General features: G+C 42.5%; 1 protein-coding gene across 1 annotated transcript in view; it reads right to left on the reverse strand.

Annotated features, from left to right (window-relative positions):
• The window catches only part of NOX3 (NADPH oxidase 3), a 33918-nt gene that overhangs the window by 4139 nt on the left and 8998 nt on the right, over positions 1-20781 (reverse strand). The window contains exons 6-10 of the mRNA XM_066611313.1: positions 18285-18466; positions 17785-17914; positions 9746-9838; positions 6723-6976; positions 3338-3500 (exon numbers count right to left, since the gene is read on the reverse strand). Coding sequence (XP_066467410.1) covers positions 3338-3500; positions 6723-6976; positions 9746-9838; positions 17785-17914; positions 18285-18466 — 822 coding nt within the window. The remainder of the gene's footprint in view (positions 1-3337; positions 3501-6722; positions 6977-9745; positions 9839-17784; positions 17915-18284; positions 18467-20781) is intronic.

Consider the following 20781-nt stretch of genomic DNA (forward strand, 5'->3'; position numbering starts at 1 on the left):
TACTAAGGTGGGTGTAGTGTGATTAACTGTCGAAAGTAGTTTGTATCCTACTCTCCATCCCGGAGGAAAGGGTTGGGCAGGGAAAGTACTGTTTTTCCCTTATGGGGTTACTTTTACCTACACTAGGTCTTTTGGTGGTAGAGCATTTTCTGACATCAGGGCAAGTCCGTTGTCTGAAGAGGGGTTAAGATATAGAGTACACAGACTCCTCTTCATCTGTCTCACGCTTCTCCTACATCTCTCCCATGTCACACACCCCAATCTCCTCCCTGTTTTGATCTCTCCACTGACAGAGTTGTGCTGGTATTTGAGTGACATCCAAGCTATGTTGGCATGGCGTTTTTTTATATTGTATCAGTGTCAGTGGCTTCCTTTGGCAAGTGGGCTTCTACACTATTGTTGCACTAGTGTACACAGAGTTACACTAGTAACTCTGGCGTAGCTTTAGGCCTTTAATGCTTAATCTAAATTTCTTCCAGTGATATGATAGCATGAAGGGCTTGGGGCAGGGAGTTGGTTGTTCACATATCCACCAAGCCATGGACCCTCTTGGTAGGTTTGGGCATTTGTGGAGAATTTTCCAATAACATTTGTGGAGTATTTTCCAATTTGCGGAGCATTTTAGATACTTTATTTCAGTAACCCTTGTACTGTCTTTGTGAGGTAGATAATTATTTTTATTCTCATGTCACAGATGTTGAGGGGGGGGGGGCACTGAGATAATAATGGCTTGCTTAAGGCCGCCTAATGAAATCCGTCAAGATTTGCACTGGGGACTTTCTGCCCCACATTTTTAGCCACTATAATACACCAGACTTTTACAATCACTCACCATTACATCCTAATCTGTAAAATAAGAGCTTTAAAGACAGACTTCACAGGGTTATCACGCAAGATCCAGACACCACTTCTCTCAGAGAAGTACTTCTGTTTTGAAGTGACTGCATTTTCCAAACACTAAACATGTGGTAATAATTTATTGCTGGGAAAGTAGAATTCTTCTAGAATTCTAGAATTCTTCTAGAATTGTAGCAGTGTCCATTGCTGCTACACATTATCTACCTATCACATTATCTACCACGGGCTGTGTAGAATGCAGCTGTATGGGTATAATGGGTCCCAATGTCCACAGAGCTGTGACACAGAGCTGTCCAAAGAGCTGTGACATTTGACAAGCAGCACAATTCTTTTAAGTGTGTGAGCCCTCAACTTTTCACCTTTGCACCACAGTTTGTCAATTGTCACCAACATAACAATGCTCCAGAGACAATCTATAATGGTCCACAGGAGCAGGGACGTAGCCAACCACTTGTGTAGAGTACTCTAGATACATGAGGAGCTGCAGAGGGCATTGCAGTAATGGCCGTCAATAAGAAGAAGCAGCTCGAAGGTGCTGGCAGGAAGGCCAGGTGGCTGAGGGCCCAGTCCTATCTAATTTTCCAGTGCCGGCGCAGCCATAGCAATGGGGCATGCACTGCATCCTGCAGTGGGGAGGCGGTCGTAGAGGCCTCCTCAAGGTACGGGAACATTTGTTCCCTTACCTTGGAGCTGCATTGAGGCTGTACCGGTGCTGGAAAGTTGGATAGGATTGGGCCCTGAGACTCTCTGGCTAGATACCCAATGCTACAGATGAGCAGAACTGGCATAGCAGATTGAAGACAAGCAACATATATTTGCGTATAAGTCGAGAAATTTCTGCCAATAAATCAAGTGTAAGTCATTCCCTTGCCTTATCTGCGGGTCACTCAGGGGTCAGTGTTATTCAGGAGAAGCCCAGAGGAGAGAACAGGACAATGCAGAGATAATGAGAGGGCTATTTGTCTCCAGGGCAACCAAAGCATTATTCTCTGAAAGCTGCAGCCAAAGTTAACCCTTTCACTCCTTCCCCCTGGAAAAAAATGTAAGCCAGAGTTTAAGGCTTCCATTTAAATCGACAGTCCTCATTCGCTTTAGCAGACAACCCTTCTGCACCAATTTGCAAATGTTTTGCAAACCATTTTGCACCACTTTACAAATTTTGCATTCTGCATCATTTTTGCAAATGTTTGACAGAGGTCTGATTTTTAAAACACCAGGATGTCATCCTCATTTCCATCTGAAACAGTGGCTACAATTCAGTGCACCATTACTTAAGAATAACACCCAAGGAAAGCAATGGGGTCTACTTCTGAGTAAATTGGGTTGCAACTATGTGCAGCTATGCTTGCCCATGCTGGGTCTTTGTTGCTGGTCTTTCTACTGTGAAATGAACTGCATACTCACAGTTATTATATGTTGTATGTTATATGTAAAGCCTCTGGCTTAACTCACCAGGCACCTTAAAGAAGGATTTGATTAATGGTTCTACTGGTATGCTGTTTACTCTGCACTTACTCTGATAGTGTTTACAAAAAGGTTGTGAAGACAAGAATTTAAAAGGTAATAAATGAAAATGTCTTATGATCCTTTACTAAATTTTTAATAAATTAGAGACTGTACAGTTCTTAGGTAAAAATTACTGGTAAGTTATTTTTCAGGATCTGGCCTCAGGTAAAATCAGACAAAATTATAGCCAAGCACCCCCTAAGTTTAACCCCTCTGACTTATCCAAGGGTCATAGAAAATTCCAAGATTTTTTATCAAAACCTGCCCTCAACTTATCTGTGAGATTGACTTATACTTGTAGCAGTGCAAGATGCTGCTCTGGGGAGCACCCAAGGCTTTTGAGGGGCTTGGTGGGAGACACACAAGACTATATCTTGTGGCCTGATGGAGAGTTTTAAAAGCAGAAGCACTCTGAGGGTTTGAAAGTTAGATCTCGAGGCAGCAAAGCGTTAGAACAATGAATACAACAGGCAAGTATAGTAGCGAGATGCAGAAGGAAGGCCAGATGCAGAAGAAGAAGCTTCTGGGATTCAGCCTTCTCTGCCTTTTATTCCTTCTTATACAATTCACAACAGGCTGGGGTTTTCCATTTTCTGATCTTGTTTACAATACTAAACCATGAGTCAATAGTCTGCGTAATAGGGAAATTTCCAAGAGGATGATGAGACTCACACTGGCTGTAACCCATCAGCTTTCTAGCTTAACCACAAACACATCCCTAGATATGATTCTTTATAACATTGCCTTGTTGACAGGCTACAAAGCTTCAGACCTAGCATGTCACCAAGGCCGTGCCGAGTTTGCTCTTGTGCATGTGCAAAGTGTGCTTTGCTTCATTGTCAACATACTAAGGCCAAGGCTAGCGCCTGTGTAGATAACCACTACATATACTCACATATCTGCAGTAAGTATTAAATGAGCATTTTTTTTTTGAAAACCAGCAGAAAGTATACATTAAATAAACATTACCTACCTTTTTCAGCCTCAGTTCTGTACTTAGATTACTACACTTATGCCATATAGATTTCAGAATGGAAGCAAAGGGAGTGACCCCAATTCCTGCTGCAATGCACACACTGCTTTGATACTGAAAGACATCTGTTGCTGCTGCTCCAAAGGGCCCATCCACAGCTAGCCTGCCATAACATTTAAACTAATGTTACAAGTCCATAAGAACGTTATCATTGTTTGGATACATTAAAATACAAATGGTTGTTGGCCTACATTCTCTAAACAGCTGCCTTTGCTCCAAGAAGAAGCTTTCAATGCAAGGCATTTTGATATCAAAGAACGTCTTTAATATTGAGCAAGACAGCAGGAGTAAGAGACCTGGCCATTTATTTAAGCATGCAATTGCAATTTTAAGGATTTCTGAAATCTGATTAGTCATTTAATTGCATGTCCAAATTTAGAGGATGCGTTTGCATATTTAATTATGATTTATTTACTCAAAAGCATCCTGGTTTTAAAAGTCTTGCTTTCTAGAGTGTGTAAATCAAAGCAGAGAGGAACTGATTTAATTCTGAAATGTTTTTAATCAGTTTGAAAACTTCTTGCCAAATATTGAAAATGTGAGGAAGGGGAAGGAATTATACATTAGCATTTTCTTCCTCACATTTTCACTCCTTCAGTAGTGAGCAAGGATTTTTTTCAAGCTGATTAAAACGATTAGCATCTAATTCATAAATATCTTAAAATGTCTCTGCTAAAATGAAATTTCAAGGTGATACTGGTTGGCCCCAATCCAGGAAGGAAGAACTGCGTGAAGAAGCAGGCTTCTGTTTGGGCAGCTGATGTGAATATGGAGGTTCATTCACATAATTACTGATATACCCGTTCAAACACTGTTGAATTGGCAGGATTGTTTTATGTGGACAAGGTTCCATATATTTGACTGGGGCACTAGTTGTCACTTGCATCTATATGTGCACAACTAGGAGCTACATCAAGTCCACAGTTCCTTCTTAAATACCATCCTTAAATATAGTTCTTTCCTCTAAGATAGTTTCAGAACTGAATCCCTTATTCACTGGATTAAAAGTGATTTACTAATGTAAATTCCCAAGATTTAAAATAAGGATTTTGGACTTAATAAGTTTTAATCCTATCTGGAGCAGTCCAGAAAAAAAAAATGGATAGGTAGATAATTAACTGTACACTTAAACCCTCTTCATTCTGATTGGCCTTTAATACTTTTAATGTTCTCTAGATTGCACCTTCATTCAATCCCTAGATCAGCAGGGCTTGTGAATGGCTCTCACTGATTTTTCACAAGGTTACACATTTATTAGCTTGGCCACATTACAAGCAGCAGATATTTAAAACAGGCAGTGGACCAGTTCAGACAGTTCAACAAACCATGATTTATTGGTTCATGAATGCAGCAAGAAGGAGCACCAAGGCCATACACTCCCTTTCCCCCTTCTCTTCTTGGCAGAGTTGGGACACAAGAATTCCTGTTACTTAAAGCACAGCTCTGTATTTTGTCTGAACATGGGAGCTACCATTTGTGTAATTTACAATCCAGGTTATGAAACCAAGATCAAATCCAGGATTCCTCCTTTGTAGGTAAGCATGGAAAGGAAGGAGGAAATTAGAGATGGGAGAGGGAGCATTTGGGCTCAGCACTCCTTCCTGCCATGTCCACAAGGTAAAAAAAACCCATGGTGTGATGAACCCCAACCACTGATAACTCATGTAATAGACTTCCCAAGAATTCAGTGTTAATACTCAAAACTGCCTTGCAGGTTTCCAGATGTTCTGCCAAACTGCTAATACTGTTTACAGGAATGGATGAAAATACACCTCCCTTTCCTTTCTCCCACTTCCCCTTTACTGCTCCAGCAGGTTAACAGGGGAACAGTATCCACAGTCACCATCCCAAACAACAGAGCCCAGGCAGAGGAGGGATATTTGTGTGTGGGGGGGAGGGCACCTACCCAAGAGACTACTGAATCCCAGGGGTTTGTATACAAATTCAATTTCACAGTAGCATCTGCAGGCTTTCTTGCTCAATTGCTAAGCACACAGCAATCTCAGAAAGGGGCTAGCCACCCCAGAAAGAAAGAGAAGCGCTGAATATATATCTAGCACATGTTCAACTCGCAATGGCGTTTCTCAAACAAAAGGACAAAGGCTGCTTTGCCAAGTATGTCTCAGCAACATTTTGGTTGCTGAATGGCACAGAAACTTCCAGGTTAAAAATTCCAAAAACACAAGAAGATAGGCAAAAATGGGGGGGGGGGGCAGGAGAATTGTCACAATGACCAAGCTAGGAGAAAGAAGCAAATACATTCATCATAATCATTTAAGAATTGGTTATAGCACCACATAGCATGCAAAAAGATATCCATCCAATCTGGGATGATTTCTTGTCTGTTTTGTTCCTGGTCTATTTCTAGGGCATTTGCTCAACAAACACCGCCTCCCTGACCATGAAACAGAACGTTAAGTGCATTTATTAAAAGTAAGTCACAATGAGTTCCACAGATTTTACTCCCCAGTTAGGATAGCAGCCTTACAGCCCAATCCTGCACCCCCGGCGCAGAAAATGGCTGCCGCTGCATCCTGCACACTTCGCATGCAGTGCCGGCAGCTGCTTGGGAGAAATGACTTTCTTCCCCTTCCCCGGGTAAGCTGAGTAGCCCCACAATGGAACTACTCAATTCTCCATTGACCCAAGGGTTGGTGTAGAATGTTGGGCCTCTGTATTGGGCCAGTGAGCTGAAACAGAGACTCAGGATCCGGTGGTTGCTCCACCGCACTGCTCCCTCTCCCTGGCACGCCTTCTCCCTGCCCTCTCCCCGCCCTCCCCCCACCTCCCCCACCCCGGAACGTCTCCTCCCCGACTCCCCCCATGCCCCCACCAACCTTTCCACTGGCCGGCGGTCCATGTGACCGCCAAGCAGTGGAGCTCCGGTGCTCGCCTAGCGCTAGCCCAGTACCAGCCAGCTAGCCCAGTACCAGCCAGCCCAGTACCACCAGTGCTCCACTGGCGCTAGGGGCCGCAAACATGCCTTATGGCATGTTTGCGACAGTGCATACTGGTGATGAGCAGCAGGATTGGGCCCATAAACACTTGCTTAACTTTTCTGCTGACAAGTGTGTATTGTTGCCAGGATCATGCCCATATCAAATAGTATTTAAAATTGTGTCTAAGTAACATAGGTTAAGCAACCTCCCTCGAGGAAAACATTGAAATAAGATATGCTTAGCTTTTCTGTCAGCAAGATTGCATAAACTCTGTATTTTACTACATCTGTAATTAACACCGTATTTTGATATGTTAAAAAGCTTCACAAATCTTTAGCCAATCCAAACAAAATCACAAGTTGCAAAACTGTAATTAGTTATCAAACCTGGGTAGCTTCCAGGGCTCTTTAAAGACTTTTTCTTCAGCTCCAAAAATGCTGAAAAGGGCTTCTGTCCAATCACCAACGGACCTTATGTGTACGCTGAAAAAGTCATCCTCAGGGGCTGATGTGAGGGTGAAAGGGTGCCACTCCAACCATGATACAGAAGGGCACTGGAGAAAGACATACTGACCAGCTTCCATCTTAAAGCCACGTTTCTTCATATGAAGCTCCAGAACTCCAGAAGAATGAGACACCACCTAAGCCAAAGTTAGATCAGATGAGTATAACATAGTTGTCCTACTTACCAATAGAGAATCCAAAGAGAGTTGTAGATGCTCTTCTGAAAAAGTGTGGCCCCCAGTTAAAGTCCATTCCCACTTGCAGGAATCTCTCATTCCTTCCAAGCCTCTTCTCCCTATCACTCCGGATACTGACATCTCTTACTCCAAAGAAACAATGGCCTTAAGGGCCCTCAATGCATTAGTCTTAGAGGCCATTCACAATTTTCCTCCAGGATAAATGGTCATATTACACACTTGAGTCATATAAGTCACAATCCTATCCACATTTTTAAGGGTGTAAGCCCTACTGAACACAATGGGACTTACTTCTGAGTAGACGTGCAGCCCATATTTGCTTATATAAACAACAGTGGTTAAAGATAAAATTTTCTTACCGTGACACAATTAAAACGTATTTTTAATGTGTCTACACAACGCTATATCATGGAGAGTATGAGTTGTGGTAATTGAGAACTTGATGATGTTCCCCTGTGGACGTTCATGCGAAATCTGAGACAACACTTGGTGCTGTTTTAGTCCATATTCACATTCCTTTTTTGTTGCTCTTGGTTTCAGAAGAATAGATTTGATAGGGAAAGCTATGTGCATATATTCAAGTATCTACCTTGTTTATGAGGCCAAAATCCTTGAGTATGTCCTCTTTTGACTACTTTTCTCCATCTATAGATCTATCTAATCCTCCACAGGTTTCTACAATGTCTTATCATTCTCAAAGCAACTGAGACACCCTCTCACTCCTCTCTGAATTCCCAATTCTGTACTATTACAGAAAGGCCACTAGCCTCCTAGGCAAGTATTATGTGGATTCCCTATCTTCACAAGCCTTGTGGAGGAAGCCAGTGCGGAGGCTTGCATCGGCCTCCACAGACCAGCACTTCTCTGAGCATCAGCCCAGCTTCCTCCGGAGGAGGCACAAATGTGCCTCATGGCATGTTTGCAACCCTCCTAGGCCGGTGCAAGGGACTTGCACCAGCCCATGTCAAGGGCTGGATTGCGCCCTTAGTTACATATAGAGGTAGGATAGGGTGCCCAAGTGGCCCTAATTAATCCAACTGAATGACCCAATGACATAAGTAACCTTAGGTTTTTTAAGTTCATGCACAGGGATGCTCAAGGTTGCTCATCTGATGCACTGAGTCTGGGCATTAATGAAAGATTCACTCCTTACAGGAGTATAGGAATCAGAATTCCCCACTCTCCCAGACAGTAAAAGGGAGAGTATAGCTAAGGCCAGGCAAATATCCAACAAGTCATGTGCAAGGATGTTATTTAATTTTTCCCATGTCTTTTAAGTTCTACATCCATTATTTTGCCAGTCTGTCCCAGCCGACTTAGTCCTGTTTCTATTTTTGATATGGTTCTGTTTTCTGATCCTCTGCATCTGCTTTCCATTTCTTTTATTTTGTCTTGTTTAGTCAGTCTTTTAATAAACTCTTTTTATTGTTCTTTATTACCCTCCTGGTCTCAGTTCCTCAAACAGCAAGCTGACCATGCTTTTCCATAGTCCATGGATTGCTTAGTCCTCACTATTGTATGGTTTCATGGGGGAGTCCCCTTGGATCTGTGCCCCTTCCTAAACAGAAGAAAGACTTTCCCAAGTAGCCTTTCCCAGGGAAACCTATTGTTTTCCCCAGTAACTCCCATTCTGATCAGTGGAAACATTTGTTCCCTTACCTTGGGGCTGCATTGCAGCTGCATTGGCTCTGGAAAGTTGGATAAGTTTGGGCCCTGAGACAGTGACCTCAGGCAGCAGAATGGTAGAGGGGTGCCCTCCATCTCCCCACTTGCCTCTACTGCTTCCCCTCTTCCATCCTGGGTTGAAAGAGGGGGCTGAGCAGAGAGGGGTAGGCTAAAGTGTTAGAGATACTTTAGCTAGCCCACCACTATCCTCTCCTCTCCTCCACACTTTGCTTTTCACTCTGCCCCTTTTTCTAATCCAGAGGGTGGAAAGAGCAGAAACTGACACATCACCTGGTAAATGGTTGGCAACCTTCAGTCTCGAAAGACTATGGTATAAGCCTACAGCATCCAGTATTCCCAGGCGGTCTCCCATCCAAGTACTAACCAGGCCTGACCCTGCTTAGCTTCCGAGATCAGACAAGGTTGGGCATGAGCTCGGTAAGCAGCATTTGGCTTACCGAGCCAAATGGGAGCAGCATTCAGGCATGAGGAGGTCTCCATCCAGCCTTGCCCAAGGTATTTATGAATGGCACAGATACATGGCTGTCCCATCACATCTCGTTTGAGCTTTCATGCTAAAAATACTAGGTAGTTTGGAATGATCCTTGTTTTCCTGTGAATACAACTTTAGGAGTAACAGCTACTACGATTAAATCCAATCAATTAGAGAAACCAATCAGTTGCGCAGATCAGAATATTATGACTGATCTTCCTTTAAATGTGCAAACATTAATTTCAATTTGCTTCAGGATGCACAACACTTTATAGTTTACAAACCCCTTTGAATTTTTCATAGGGGTATGTTGCATATCCAGTAGTTCAATTTCAGATGGGCTATTGTAGGAAAACCGATTTTTTAAAAGCTGTATTATGACAGTGTAAAGGATGACAGAGACCTCATGAATACGGTAATGAAAATAAACCTCTGAGCACAATGTGGAACAGACCAACAAAAATAGGATACAGCATTTTTCTCCTGATGAAGCAAAATAACCATACATATTGATTTTAACATAGATAATAAAATATATACTGCATACGTACCTTTGTAATGACAACTTCTTGCTGAAACCTCCACAGCCTAATAAGTCTTTCAGAGACATACAGTATAACAGGGCCCAAGACCCACTTCCAAGCCTGATGAAAAATCATATAGACAGAAGCTTATAACTCTTTTCGTCTCTGAGGGCATCCCAAATAGGAGCAATGCTATTCTAGTGCATCTCCATTTTGTTATTGTAAAAAGGATGCCAAGGAGGCACCACAACAAACATTCACAGCAAAGAGCAAGGGCACTGTATTCTCCATCACACAGACTGAAGAGACTGGTTTCCATAGTCTTATGCTTTCCCAGATTTACAACCCAATCCAACGCAACTCCTCACAAGGTGATGCAGCAACGTGATGCAGCTCAGTAACTGTTGCTAACGTCCAAATAGGATTGGGCTGTGAGCCTTCACCCAATGTTCCTTGGGTTTTCTAGACTACCCAGTTAAGGTATGAAGGGCCTACATCATCAGATGATACTGAACAATTACTAACTGGTTTAACTGGCCAATGGAGACTGTTATGCATCCATAGCTGCAGGAGCACTTCAACTGTCCCTCTCTCTAGGCTACCTAGTGAAACCTGATCAAACTGCTAAAAAAACTAGCTTGGTCACTTATGCCATTCCAGTCATGCTACCGATTGCTATGCTAGAGGATTTCATGTTGATCTGGTGAATCATCAAAATAACATTTGAAAAACTACCTTCCTGTCAATTATCAGATGTTCTTGGATCACTTACAGTCAGTGCCACTACATGATCCGAAAATATATGCTTATGGCCTACTGCTCTAGTTCAAAGATATGCATTGGAGACAGTAGCCAGAACATGCACTTACAGTAGATTGGCATGTTTAATGTATAACTACAATAGAATTTCACAATAAATATAGCTTTATTTTTTATCAGTTATGTGTATAGGTTGGCCCTTGGTATCCATAGGGGATCCGTACAAAGAATCTTATTTCTTACTTGGCTCAAGGTAATAATAATAATAATAATAATAATAATAATAATAATAATAATAATAATAATAATAATACAGGTATTTATATACCGCCTTTCTTGGTCGTCAGATTTCTCCTCAGACTTTATTCAAGGCGGTTTACAAAGGCAGGCTATTCTAAATCCCCGCAGGGATTTACAGGTTTTCAATTTACAGAATTGAAAGGTTCTATCTTTCAAGAACCACAACATTTCAGATGGATCTTTCTGATTTGGTATCACATTCTGGCCTCCAGTTTCCTCCCACGCAAGCTGATAAGCAGCTCCTTCATTTCTCACATGGAGGGCAGCCAAGACGCTTCTTCGCTCACACCGAAGAGCAGGTGGAATAACTTGCTTCGGCTTGTCAGCTGCTTCAAGGTCTCACCATTCACGGTGCCAGTGGCCTAGAACTGGCGACCTACAGATGTTATCTTCAGGCAAACGGAGGCTCTACACTCTGACCAGACCTCCTGCCCTCACAGGTACATATCACAGACCTCACAGGTACATATCTGTGAGCACCATAAAATTTCTGCTCCCCTATATGTGTCACAGACATTCTTCAGCCTGGATTTTACAACATATCTGAAGGGATGAACAATTTTTGTTCACTGAGAGAAACGTTTTCTAATGTGCTGGCCAGAAATTGACCCAAAAAGTTACGTTATGCTGAAATGACCTATTTTTATGTAATTGATTAGGCTGTTTTATTGTCAATAATTACACGTAGCAGATATACGACATTAGGTTGCTTGGAATGCAAGATATTACAGCTGATAATTGCACTTCATGGTCATATACACTGATCATCCTATTGATCAAAGCTACTTAGCTGGTCATATATATTAACTGATAATTCTGCTCAGCTTGAACTACAACAGCTTTAGATAATTAGATAAAATGGAGAATGTAGGATTTTTTAAAATAAGTGTAAGCATTCAATCTTGCATTTTATTTTAGCAGCTGAACAATAGCTCACAATAGCTTATTTTAGTTAGCACAAGATGTGGAAAAATAGGTACTCTGACTTACCTGCTAAAGACAAAGTATTGCATTTAAGATTATTTAAAAAAATAAATACTAGTTTAGGATATTAACAAAAGCTAGGATATAATAGTAGGCAATAAGGATAAAACACTAGACTGGATTCTTCTAGTCTATTAAAGATTGTACAAAACCAGGAGCACAACCCTAACTGTACCAGTGTAGCAAGCGCTTTACCAGTGCCATAAAGCACGTTGCAACAGTGCACCATTTAGGCCTGCTGGTAGAAAAGTGGAAGCCTTCCCACCAGCACCAGTGAAAGGAGCTGCGCCTGCTGGACCAGGATCAGGCCTATCCCCTGCCAGGCTCAATCTGCCTTCCCCCTGCCCTTGTCACTGCCCCATTCCACCCACCCTGCCCTGTTCAACGCAATCCCTGCCTTCCCCATCTTCTCCCCTGCATCCCACCCCCTACATGGGCTTACCTTTGCTGGTGGGTCTCTGTCGATCTGCTGGCATGTATAGGAAGGACCTGGCCTTTCCACTGGCTTGCCAGCAGCTTCTACTGCCCCAGAGCGCTTTAAGGCTGCTTTGTGGCAGCCTGCACTGATGTAATGTGCATTCCACTGGCATACATTTTAGATAGATTTGGGCTGTAAGTTGTCTCCTTCATCTATGTGACAGCCCCTCAGATACTTGGCTATCGTACATCCCTTAGTCTTCTCTCCTTCTCCAATCTGAACATACCAAGTTCACCATCTTTATTGAACTGAACTTTGACTGCAAACCTAACTACACTTTGCTGGGAATAACTCCCACTGAACACAATAGGACTTACTTCAGAGTAGACATGCATAGGATTGTGCCTGTGGTACTGTTTGCATAGCACTATCCCTTCTTTGCATAGACCCAAGCTTGGTTCAGTTTCTTGCAGGGTTGCGAATTCGACTCTGATGACTCGGACTCAAGTTGCAAAAATGCGTGTTTTTTGATGACTTGTTGACTTGTGAGGTGTGTGTGAAAGACTCAAAAAAAAATTCAAGGCCCCCTGACTTGACACTCGATCCCCACGTGCACAGACTCAAGTCTGTCTGTGTCTGGGTGTGCTGCTTACTGTTTTTGCAGCATGAAAAACCTCGTGGGGCCATCATTCCGACTGGGTGGGCAGCAGGGAAATTCCAGCCAGGAGCAAGGAAGGGTTAATGTTTCCTTTTGTAGCTGAGTGGGGTGGGAGGCAGGAGCAGGCTTTTTGCCAGTCTCTAATAGGAAGGAAGGAACCAATCATTGGACAAAGGATGGGAGGTTTGGTATTTTCTTTGGCTGAGGGAGGGCAGAACGAGGAGCCCAAGGGGGTTCTTGCCTTGCGATTGGTTGCAGAAGCCCAGGGAGGGGGAGGAGGCAGGGAAGTGGGGGAGGCAGTTCATAGCCATCACACTTTCCAACTCATGGCTGGTGGGGAGGGGGAAGCCACACTGAATGACTGGCTGCAGTAGAACGACTTCTGCAGAGAGCTGCCAAAGACTGGATCATCTTGGTAAGCCTCGCAGCTTCTGCACGTGACCCTCCTCCTTCTTGCTGCTCCTGTCCCCGCTCTCTTGCAGTTCGTCCCACCCCCTCCTGCCCTGTTTACAGATGGGAGGGGCAGCAGGGGAGTATTAAAGGAGAACTCGGATACACACACATCCCCGGCAGCAGCCCTGTTTTTTTCCCACAGCTGGGTTTTTAAAGGGGGCAACTCAACTCGAGTCTTTTAGAGTCAGGAAATGGTGACTTGGCGACTCAGAAAGTGATTATGACTCTTTTTCAAGTCGAGTCACGGGGGGTGGTGACTCTAGATTTGACTCGAGTCAAGCCATGCTAGTCCATCCATCCCTGGTTTCCTGTTCATGCTAATATGCATGGTTCCTGGAAAATATATTTTATATAGATTCCAAAATCTTATTACCCACATATGGTCCTCATCTTCACAGATTAGGCTTCAAACAGTTTTGTTTGCTAACTCTTAACATTGTTTAGATACTGTGAATAAGTCATTTCCCACTTTTAACTTCATGTAGTCTGCAAATTTAGTACAATGCACAAATAACGTTTCCCAGCTTAAAAAATAAAAAGAGGTGTGGACAAAAATATTCAGATAAAGAACAGCGATTCAATCTGAACTAATTTCCATTGGTGGGTATTCTGGTATCATTACAGCATTACATGGTGATAGTTAAGCTTTGTTCCAACATGAATGAGACATGGAGCAGAGGCAATGTAAATGACTTCCCCCTTCTCGCCTAGCATTGGATGCCTTTTTAGCTACAAAAACACGTTCCTGCTGATGGCACAGGAATTAAACTGTCACCACAGGATTGGTCTGAGCCCCTTCAAAATGACCACAGCCATGCTGCCTCTTAAATCTACATACCTCAGCATAGCAGGGTGTTGATCAGGGTAACCCATCTAAACAGAAGCACTTGGCTTATGAACCAGTGATGGCCCTTGATGCAAAATGTCTCGGAGGAAAAGTCAATCATTGGCCCAATTACTTGCTTGAGAAAAGGAAGAACCAGGGACTTTCTTCTTTCTGTTTGTATTGCACTGACATAAAAACCCCTGGTGAGGAATTTTAAAAGTATTTGATATCCTCCCTGAGAATTCAGCCAAGGCTTTCAAATAGGCTCCTTTGATCCGTTAGCAAGCAGCTGTATAAAGCATTATCTTTAAAGTGCCTTTTTTGTTGGAAATGAATAGTCTTTGAAGGCTTGCTGAGTGACCAAGCTTTCCCTGAATTCAGGACACTTGCATTTTACCAAGGTGATGAATTCAGTTCAATTCAGTAAGACCTTTATTGGCATAAAATACAGAGGGGAAAAAAAAAGACACAAATATACAATGACATCACAACATAATCATCAGTACTTTTCTCACACACTGCCCAGGGACCTAGAATTCTGCCTGGCTATTACCACGGATAAAAAGGAAGCCACTTTATCCAGGGACTCAGGTTCAGATGTGGAAAGGAGAAACTGGAGCATGATTGAATCCTCCCAGCCCTGCATCCTAGCTAACAATGGGCCTAGATATTTCATGCGTGAAGTATCATGTAACGGGCAGTAGAAAAAGGTATGTGTTAGTGTCTCGATACAATCCCTACCACACTTGCATTTCCTCTCCAAGTAGGGGATACCACTAAACCTGCCCAATGAATTCATTAATACTGACATTAAACTATCTTGGACAGGCTGATGATGGGGACTGGGAATGCAGTCTGGAGTGTTCTTGTGGTATATTAGCATTAGTAGGGAAGTCTAGTGAAATCTATGAAGCTCCTAACCCAACTCCAAACCTTGTGAACATGCAAGGTTCATTTCAGTCATGTGACTATGGCAGCTATTTTCAACCTTTTTCATCTCATGGCACACTGACAAGGCACTAAATTGTCAAGGCACACCATCAGGTTTTTGACAATTGACAAGGCACATCACACTGCCAGTGGGGGGCTCACATCTGCCATTGGCTCTACTAATGAATAACCTTCCCCTAAATTCCTGTGGCACACCTGTGGACCACTCATGGCACACCAGTATGCCATGGCACAGTGGTTGAAAATGGCTGGACTATGGATTAGGATATCTTTGGCACTCTCCTAAAGCTGCACACAGAGAAATGCTAGAACCAGTGACATCACTAGGGTTTGCATCACCTCCATGAAGGATCTCCTCCCATGCAGTGGGTGGAGCAATGATTCAGGTGATGGGCGTGGTGATGAACCATTGCCCCGCCTCCGCTGGTTTTTTGGCTATACCTTTTGATAGATCACAGATATTTCAATGTGGTTTTTAAAATTGCATTCTGCTGCAAATTACACATTGAATGGTATATAACATGACAGTATTATTCCTACAAATTGCGATTTTAGCTATTTTGTTACTAGTAGTGTCACCCTGCAGAGTGTGACCTTACTAACACCTTATTGGTTCCATACTGTGTCATAACAACATCTCAATGGCTCTTTGAACAATCAGTCTCATTGGTCCATTTTGAATTAAGGAAATGTACTCTTTTGCTACATAAGACAGTTGCAGTTTTGTTTTCTGGTTTTTTGGCCATAACTTTTGAAAGAATGGTGATATTTCACTCTTTTTTATTGTATTCTGCTGTAAATTACACATTGAATGGTATATAATGTGATGGTATTATTCCTACAAACCACAATTTTAGCATTTTTGTCACTAGTGCATGTCACCCCCCCCAGTGAGCATCACCCGGTGTGGCCCACACCCCCCGCACCCCATAGCAATGCCACTGGCTAGAACAAAGTAGTAGTAGTTTCCAAACCCCTTTATTCCCAAATTACACTGAGCATCAATCATCTCATCATCCTATTGGGTAATGTAAGGGTGCAGCCACCAACCCCCCCCCCCCCACACACACACACAGTTTGAATCCAGTTTAAATTTGAATCACTTTGAGTCCATTGTGATTCAATTACTCAACTTTTAATTGGTGGGAAAGGAATGCATCACATATATCATGTTCTATCTCTTTTTAGAACCTCACTAAAGTGCTTTCCAAGTGCCCTATAATAAGGGTGTCAAATACAAGGCCTGTAGGCTGGATACAGCCTCCGGAAGCTCTTTAACCAGCCCACTTGATAATTGGGCTTTCCCAGTGCTGCCTTTTAAGCAGTGCTGCTTCTGCCAAGGCTATGGGAGGGAAAGATGAAAGAAGGCCTCAGAAGGTAAGAAACACTATGGGGAAAGGGGAAGACCAAGAGGGGTGAAAGAGGGAGACACTGCCAAGGTACTGGGAGAGCCTAATGATCACACAGGCCACCCATTCAGCAGCACCACTTCTGCCAAATTGTCACTTTGCAGAGAACCTCTCAGTGGCTGAATTACAAAGTGATGCCTTGGCAGAAGCAGTGCAGCTGAAAAGGCAGCCCACATGATAATTGGGTTCTCCCAAATTTTGAAAATAGGATCAATTTTTTTTTCATATTTTCTCTTCAGTTAGTGGCAGCTAATGAAAACAAAGTACTTATTTCTGGCGATCATCTGCTTAATGATGTCACCTCCTGCTTAAGGATGTCACCTCCAGCCTTTAGCATGCACCATGAATACTGTTTGACCTACTGTATGAAATGAGTTTGACACCTATGCCCTATAATCTGCAAGGGTAGTGCACCCACACAGTTTGACAACCACTGCTATAATCTTTCTTTTATCTTGGGTACCAGTATCAGGTGGGTTTATTAAGATTATATTGAAATAAAAGTATAAATGCCTTGGCTATTTGATTATTGATTATTGCTACTTATTATTCTGCAAAAGAATTACCAATTGTTATAATACTAAAGATACCTAAAATTCAATTTGGCTATGTGCACATTCCTTTGGGTGCACGGGAAGGTGTGATCAGATGATGTTATGCTCATTAGTTTCAGTGCATGGCACTGGAAAACTTGTGTTTATATTTACAGTATTGATTTTTTATGGAGATACTGTAACTTAGCAGAAGTTTGCCCAGACCAATTGTCTGGCTTCTTAACATGCAGGCAGGATATTGGAAAATATTTTGAGTTGGAAAGTAGTCTAGATCATTCTTTAAAATCTCTTCATATTATTGACTTTTCCCCTTCTCTTTTAAAATTGTATTTTTACCATTTTTTATTCCTTCCTACTTTCTCCCCACCTCAGATCTTTTGTGAATAGCAGTCCCAAAATATTTGGTTTTAATTGACATACTGTACAATTACCCCCTGTGGATTTGCAATTTTATTTTGGGGCAAGGGAAAACCCGCCAATCTGTTAGACCTTTTACTTTCCTCATTTCTTAAAAACTCGCCCCATGCCAAATTCTGCTCTTTTCACAATGTGATCAGGCAGTTGGCCTTATTCTTACTGGAGAATTGTAAGCACAATACCACATACAGATAAATTATCTAACAGTTTGTAAAGCATGTTTAGCAAAGCAGGAATAACAAATTCATGGAGATTTTATACTGTGGCTTTAACTAGAATCTTCTAAAAGAAGCAACAACTATAACAATGAGACACAAAGCACAAGCATCATGCTTACCACAGGATCCTTGCCAGAAAACTGTGGCAGAGGACACTGAGCTGCTGTTTCCCACTCCCAGTAATGATCTTTACAATAGGTGACATTGTGCAGCAGCAAACTCTGAGGAGTCTGACCACGGATGAAGTGACTAAACAGAAAAAAACAACACCAAAAATATAAAATGTGAGTTAAACGAAAACCGTCCTTGTCAGTTTAATTTGCATGCTGATGATGTCCAAAAGCATCTCTGAAAATCGAAACTCATGAAAATTTGGCTCAGCTCAATATGAAACAGTAGCCCAACTTTTAGCATTGGTACAGGAAACAACACATAACTGGGAGCATGTGAAAATTCCTGGGCAAGTGTTAAGGGGAAGCAGGGAAGGTAGCAGATGCCTTGGGGCCCTCTGAGACTGGTTCTGCGCTGCCTTTAGATCAAGTCCACCTCCATACTGTGCAGCCTCATAACATGGATGATGGAAGTAAAATCATGCCATAAGACATATTTTTATGCTCACCCCATACCATGCACAACCAGGCCGATGAAGAAAACAATGAAGAGGTGATGGGTGTACCAGAACACCTCAAAGTATGATCTTGTGATGATCTCGGTCGAAGAGGTCATGATAAGAAATAAACACACAGTGATCAGGAGACCAGTCACTCCAGCAATGGTTGTTAGTATTTCTGTGACTGTGTTCTAAAAAGAGAGAGAGAGAGAGAGAGAGAGAGAGAGAGAGAGAGAGAGAGAGAGAGAGAGAGAGAGCTTTAAGGGAAGCTTGGATTTGTGCAATGTTTTCAGCATAACAATGAATGCATGAAACAAAATCAGATAGTAGGAAATTAATTTTTTAAAATCCCTTCTCTTTTCTACTTAGATTTGTACTAGAAATGTGTGTAAATATTAGCTGCTATTTATTTGCTTCTGTGAAATGATAAAAGGAAATTATAAAATCTTAGCAGGATTATCTCTGAAGAGGAGAAATGATTAGAGCAAGAGTTAATGAAGTGGAAAGCTGGCAATGAAAACAGCACAGAATAATCTAACTGTAACTTTCAGAAAGACGAATGGTGTGCACGCGCACGTGTTTCTAACTTGAATGGTGTAATATTATTCCTCTTTCAAGTACAGCCTGCTGATGCAGGAATCGTCTTCTGGTCTACTTTCTGTGCAAGTATTCCTCAGAAGCTGTTCTTGCTAGGTTGAAACAGGTCAATGCAACTACCTTAAAGGTAATCTATCTTCACAGTGATAAAATCAGAATGAGAAGAAATGCAGTTGTGCGATATAAATGAAGACCTAAACTACTATGCAACCAGCATGGAGCATCCGATACTGATGAGAATGGGAATGACAGAGCCTACTTCACAAACAGGTGCTGAGCTAAAGACAAGACTACAATACTGATCTAACAGCCTGATCCAATGCATACTTACTTACAAGTAAGGCCCACTGTGTTCAATGGGGCTCTTTCCCAAGTAAGTGGACATAGGACCACAGTCTTGCATCCCAATCCTATCTGGGCCTTCTGCTGCCAGTACTAGTGTTCAAGCAGTGTAAGGTCCTTTACAGCTGTTACAAAAGGTAACACAGTGATACATGGAGACAGGCCACCACTGCAAGCACTGAGCATCAGCAGATTCTCCACATCCCCCAGCGTCTGCAAGTCAGCACAGGGGGCAGGAGGAAGGCAGGGACAGGTGGAATGGAGTGGGGAAGAAGAGGAAGGGGAGGAGACCAGGGTGGAATGAGGCCAATATCCTATCCCCCTTCCCAACCTTGATCAGCCCTCCTGGGTCCACTCAGATTTGTGCCAGCTAAATTGCTGGTGCAGGTCCATATAGATCTGTTTAGGAGCTAGAGGCTTACCCCCACATAAGGGAATAAATCATCTCTTTCCTGGAGGAGACCTCCAGGACTGCCTGACCCAGCAGGATGAAACACATGCTCCAGTAGTGCAGCTGCATCAGCAGGGGAGAGAATGGATAGGAGTGGACCCTTAGGGCGCAAGCACTTTCCAGCACTGACATAAGGGTAATGCAACTACGAGGTAAGGGAACAAACATTGCCATACCTTGAGGAGGCCTCCATGACTGCCCCCCAACTGCAGGATGTAGCACATGCCCCACTAGCACAGCTATGCCAGTGCTGGAAAGTGGGTTAGGATTGCGCGCTTAGTCTACAATCATTGCTAAGTACATTCTTATGATAGAGTTGGTATTCTCAGAGAATCATTCTTCTACATGACCACTTCTTGGTATGACCTGTACCAGAATCACCTGCGTAACCAAATATCACTGGTGTTCGTCATTTTCATTTATTTAACTTTTCTAACTCACTGGTCAGATTGTAAAAGACTCTCCTGGCTGCTTACAACCAGAAAAAGAACATCAAATATAATGGTTATTCAACAGTTAAAACACCTGAAAATCCTGTTAGAAAACAAAAATACATTGACGTTTGTTAATTATTTTGTACTACTCTGATTTGATCACTCATTTTCAAATGGGTTCCTGTGATGAATACATTCCATAGGCTTTTCAAAGATATCTAGAATTTATCAACCTATTATCTATTTTTCTAATGTGCCAATGTATGCAAGTTAACTATTTCCTTTTATTATATTTTTTATTTTGACTATATAGACAATATGTAATTTGACAGCTGAGGTAAACAGTCATGTGCAGAGTGGCCTGTTGTCTGCAAGCATCAGCCAGTTGCCTCTAGTTCCCATAAATCTAGTTCTGGCAAGCACCCCTCTCCCAGTGTATTGTGTTTTTTCCCCACACTAGTCGAATGCTCTGTGCTCTTGAGTCTGGCTTCCCCACATCCATCTTTTTAAAGGGAAAGGGCCAGTCATGGGGGCACATGCATTTTCTGAAGAAGGTCCCATTGACCAGGTAAGGATAGGAAAGTCCCCTAATGTGAAACACCAGAGAGCCACTGCTAGTCACTGTAGAGAATACTGAGCTAAATCGGTCAATAGGCTAGCTCATCATAAAGAAGCTTTCTAC

Source organism: Tiliqua scincoides, chromosome 1, assembly GCF_035046505.1.
Source record: "Tiliqua scincoides isolate rTilSci1 chromosome 1, rTilSci1.hap2, whole genome shotgun sequence".
Classification (NCBI taxonomy): domain Eukaryota; kingdom Metazoa; phylum Chordata; class Lepidosauria; order Squamata; family Scincidae; genus Tiliqua; species Tiliqua scincoides.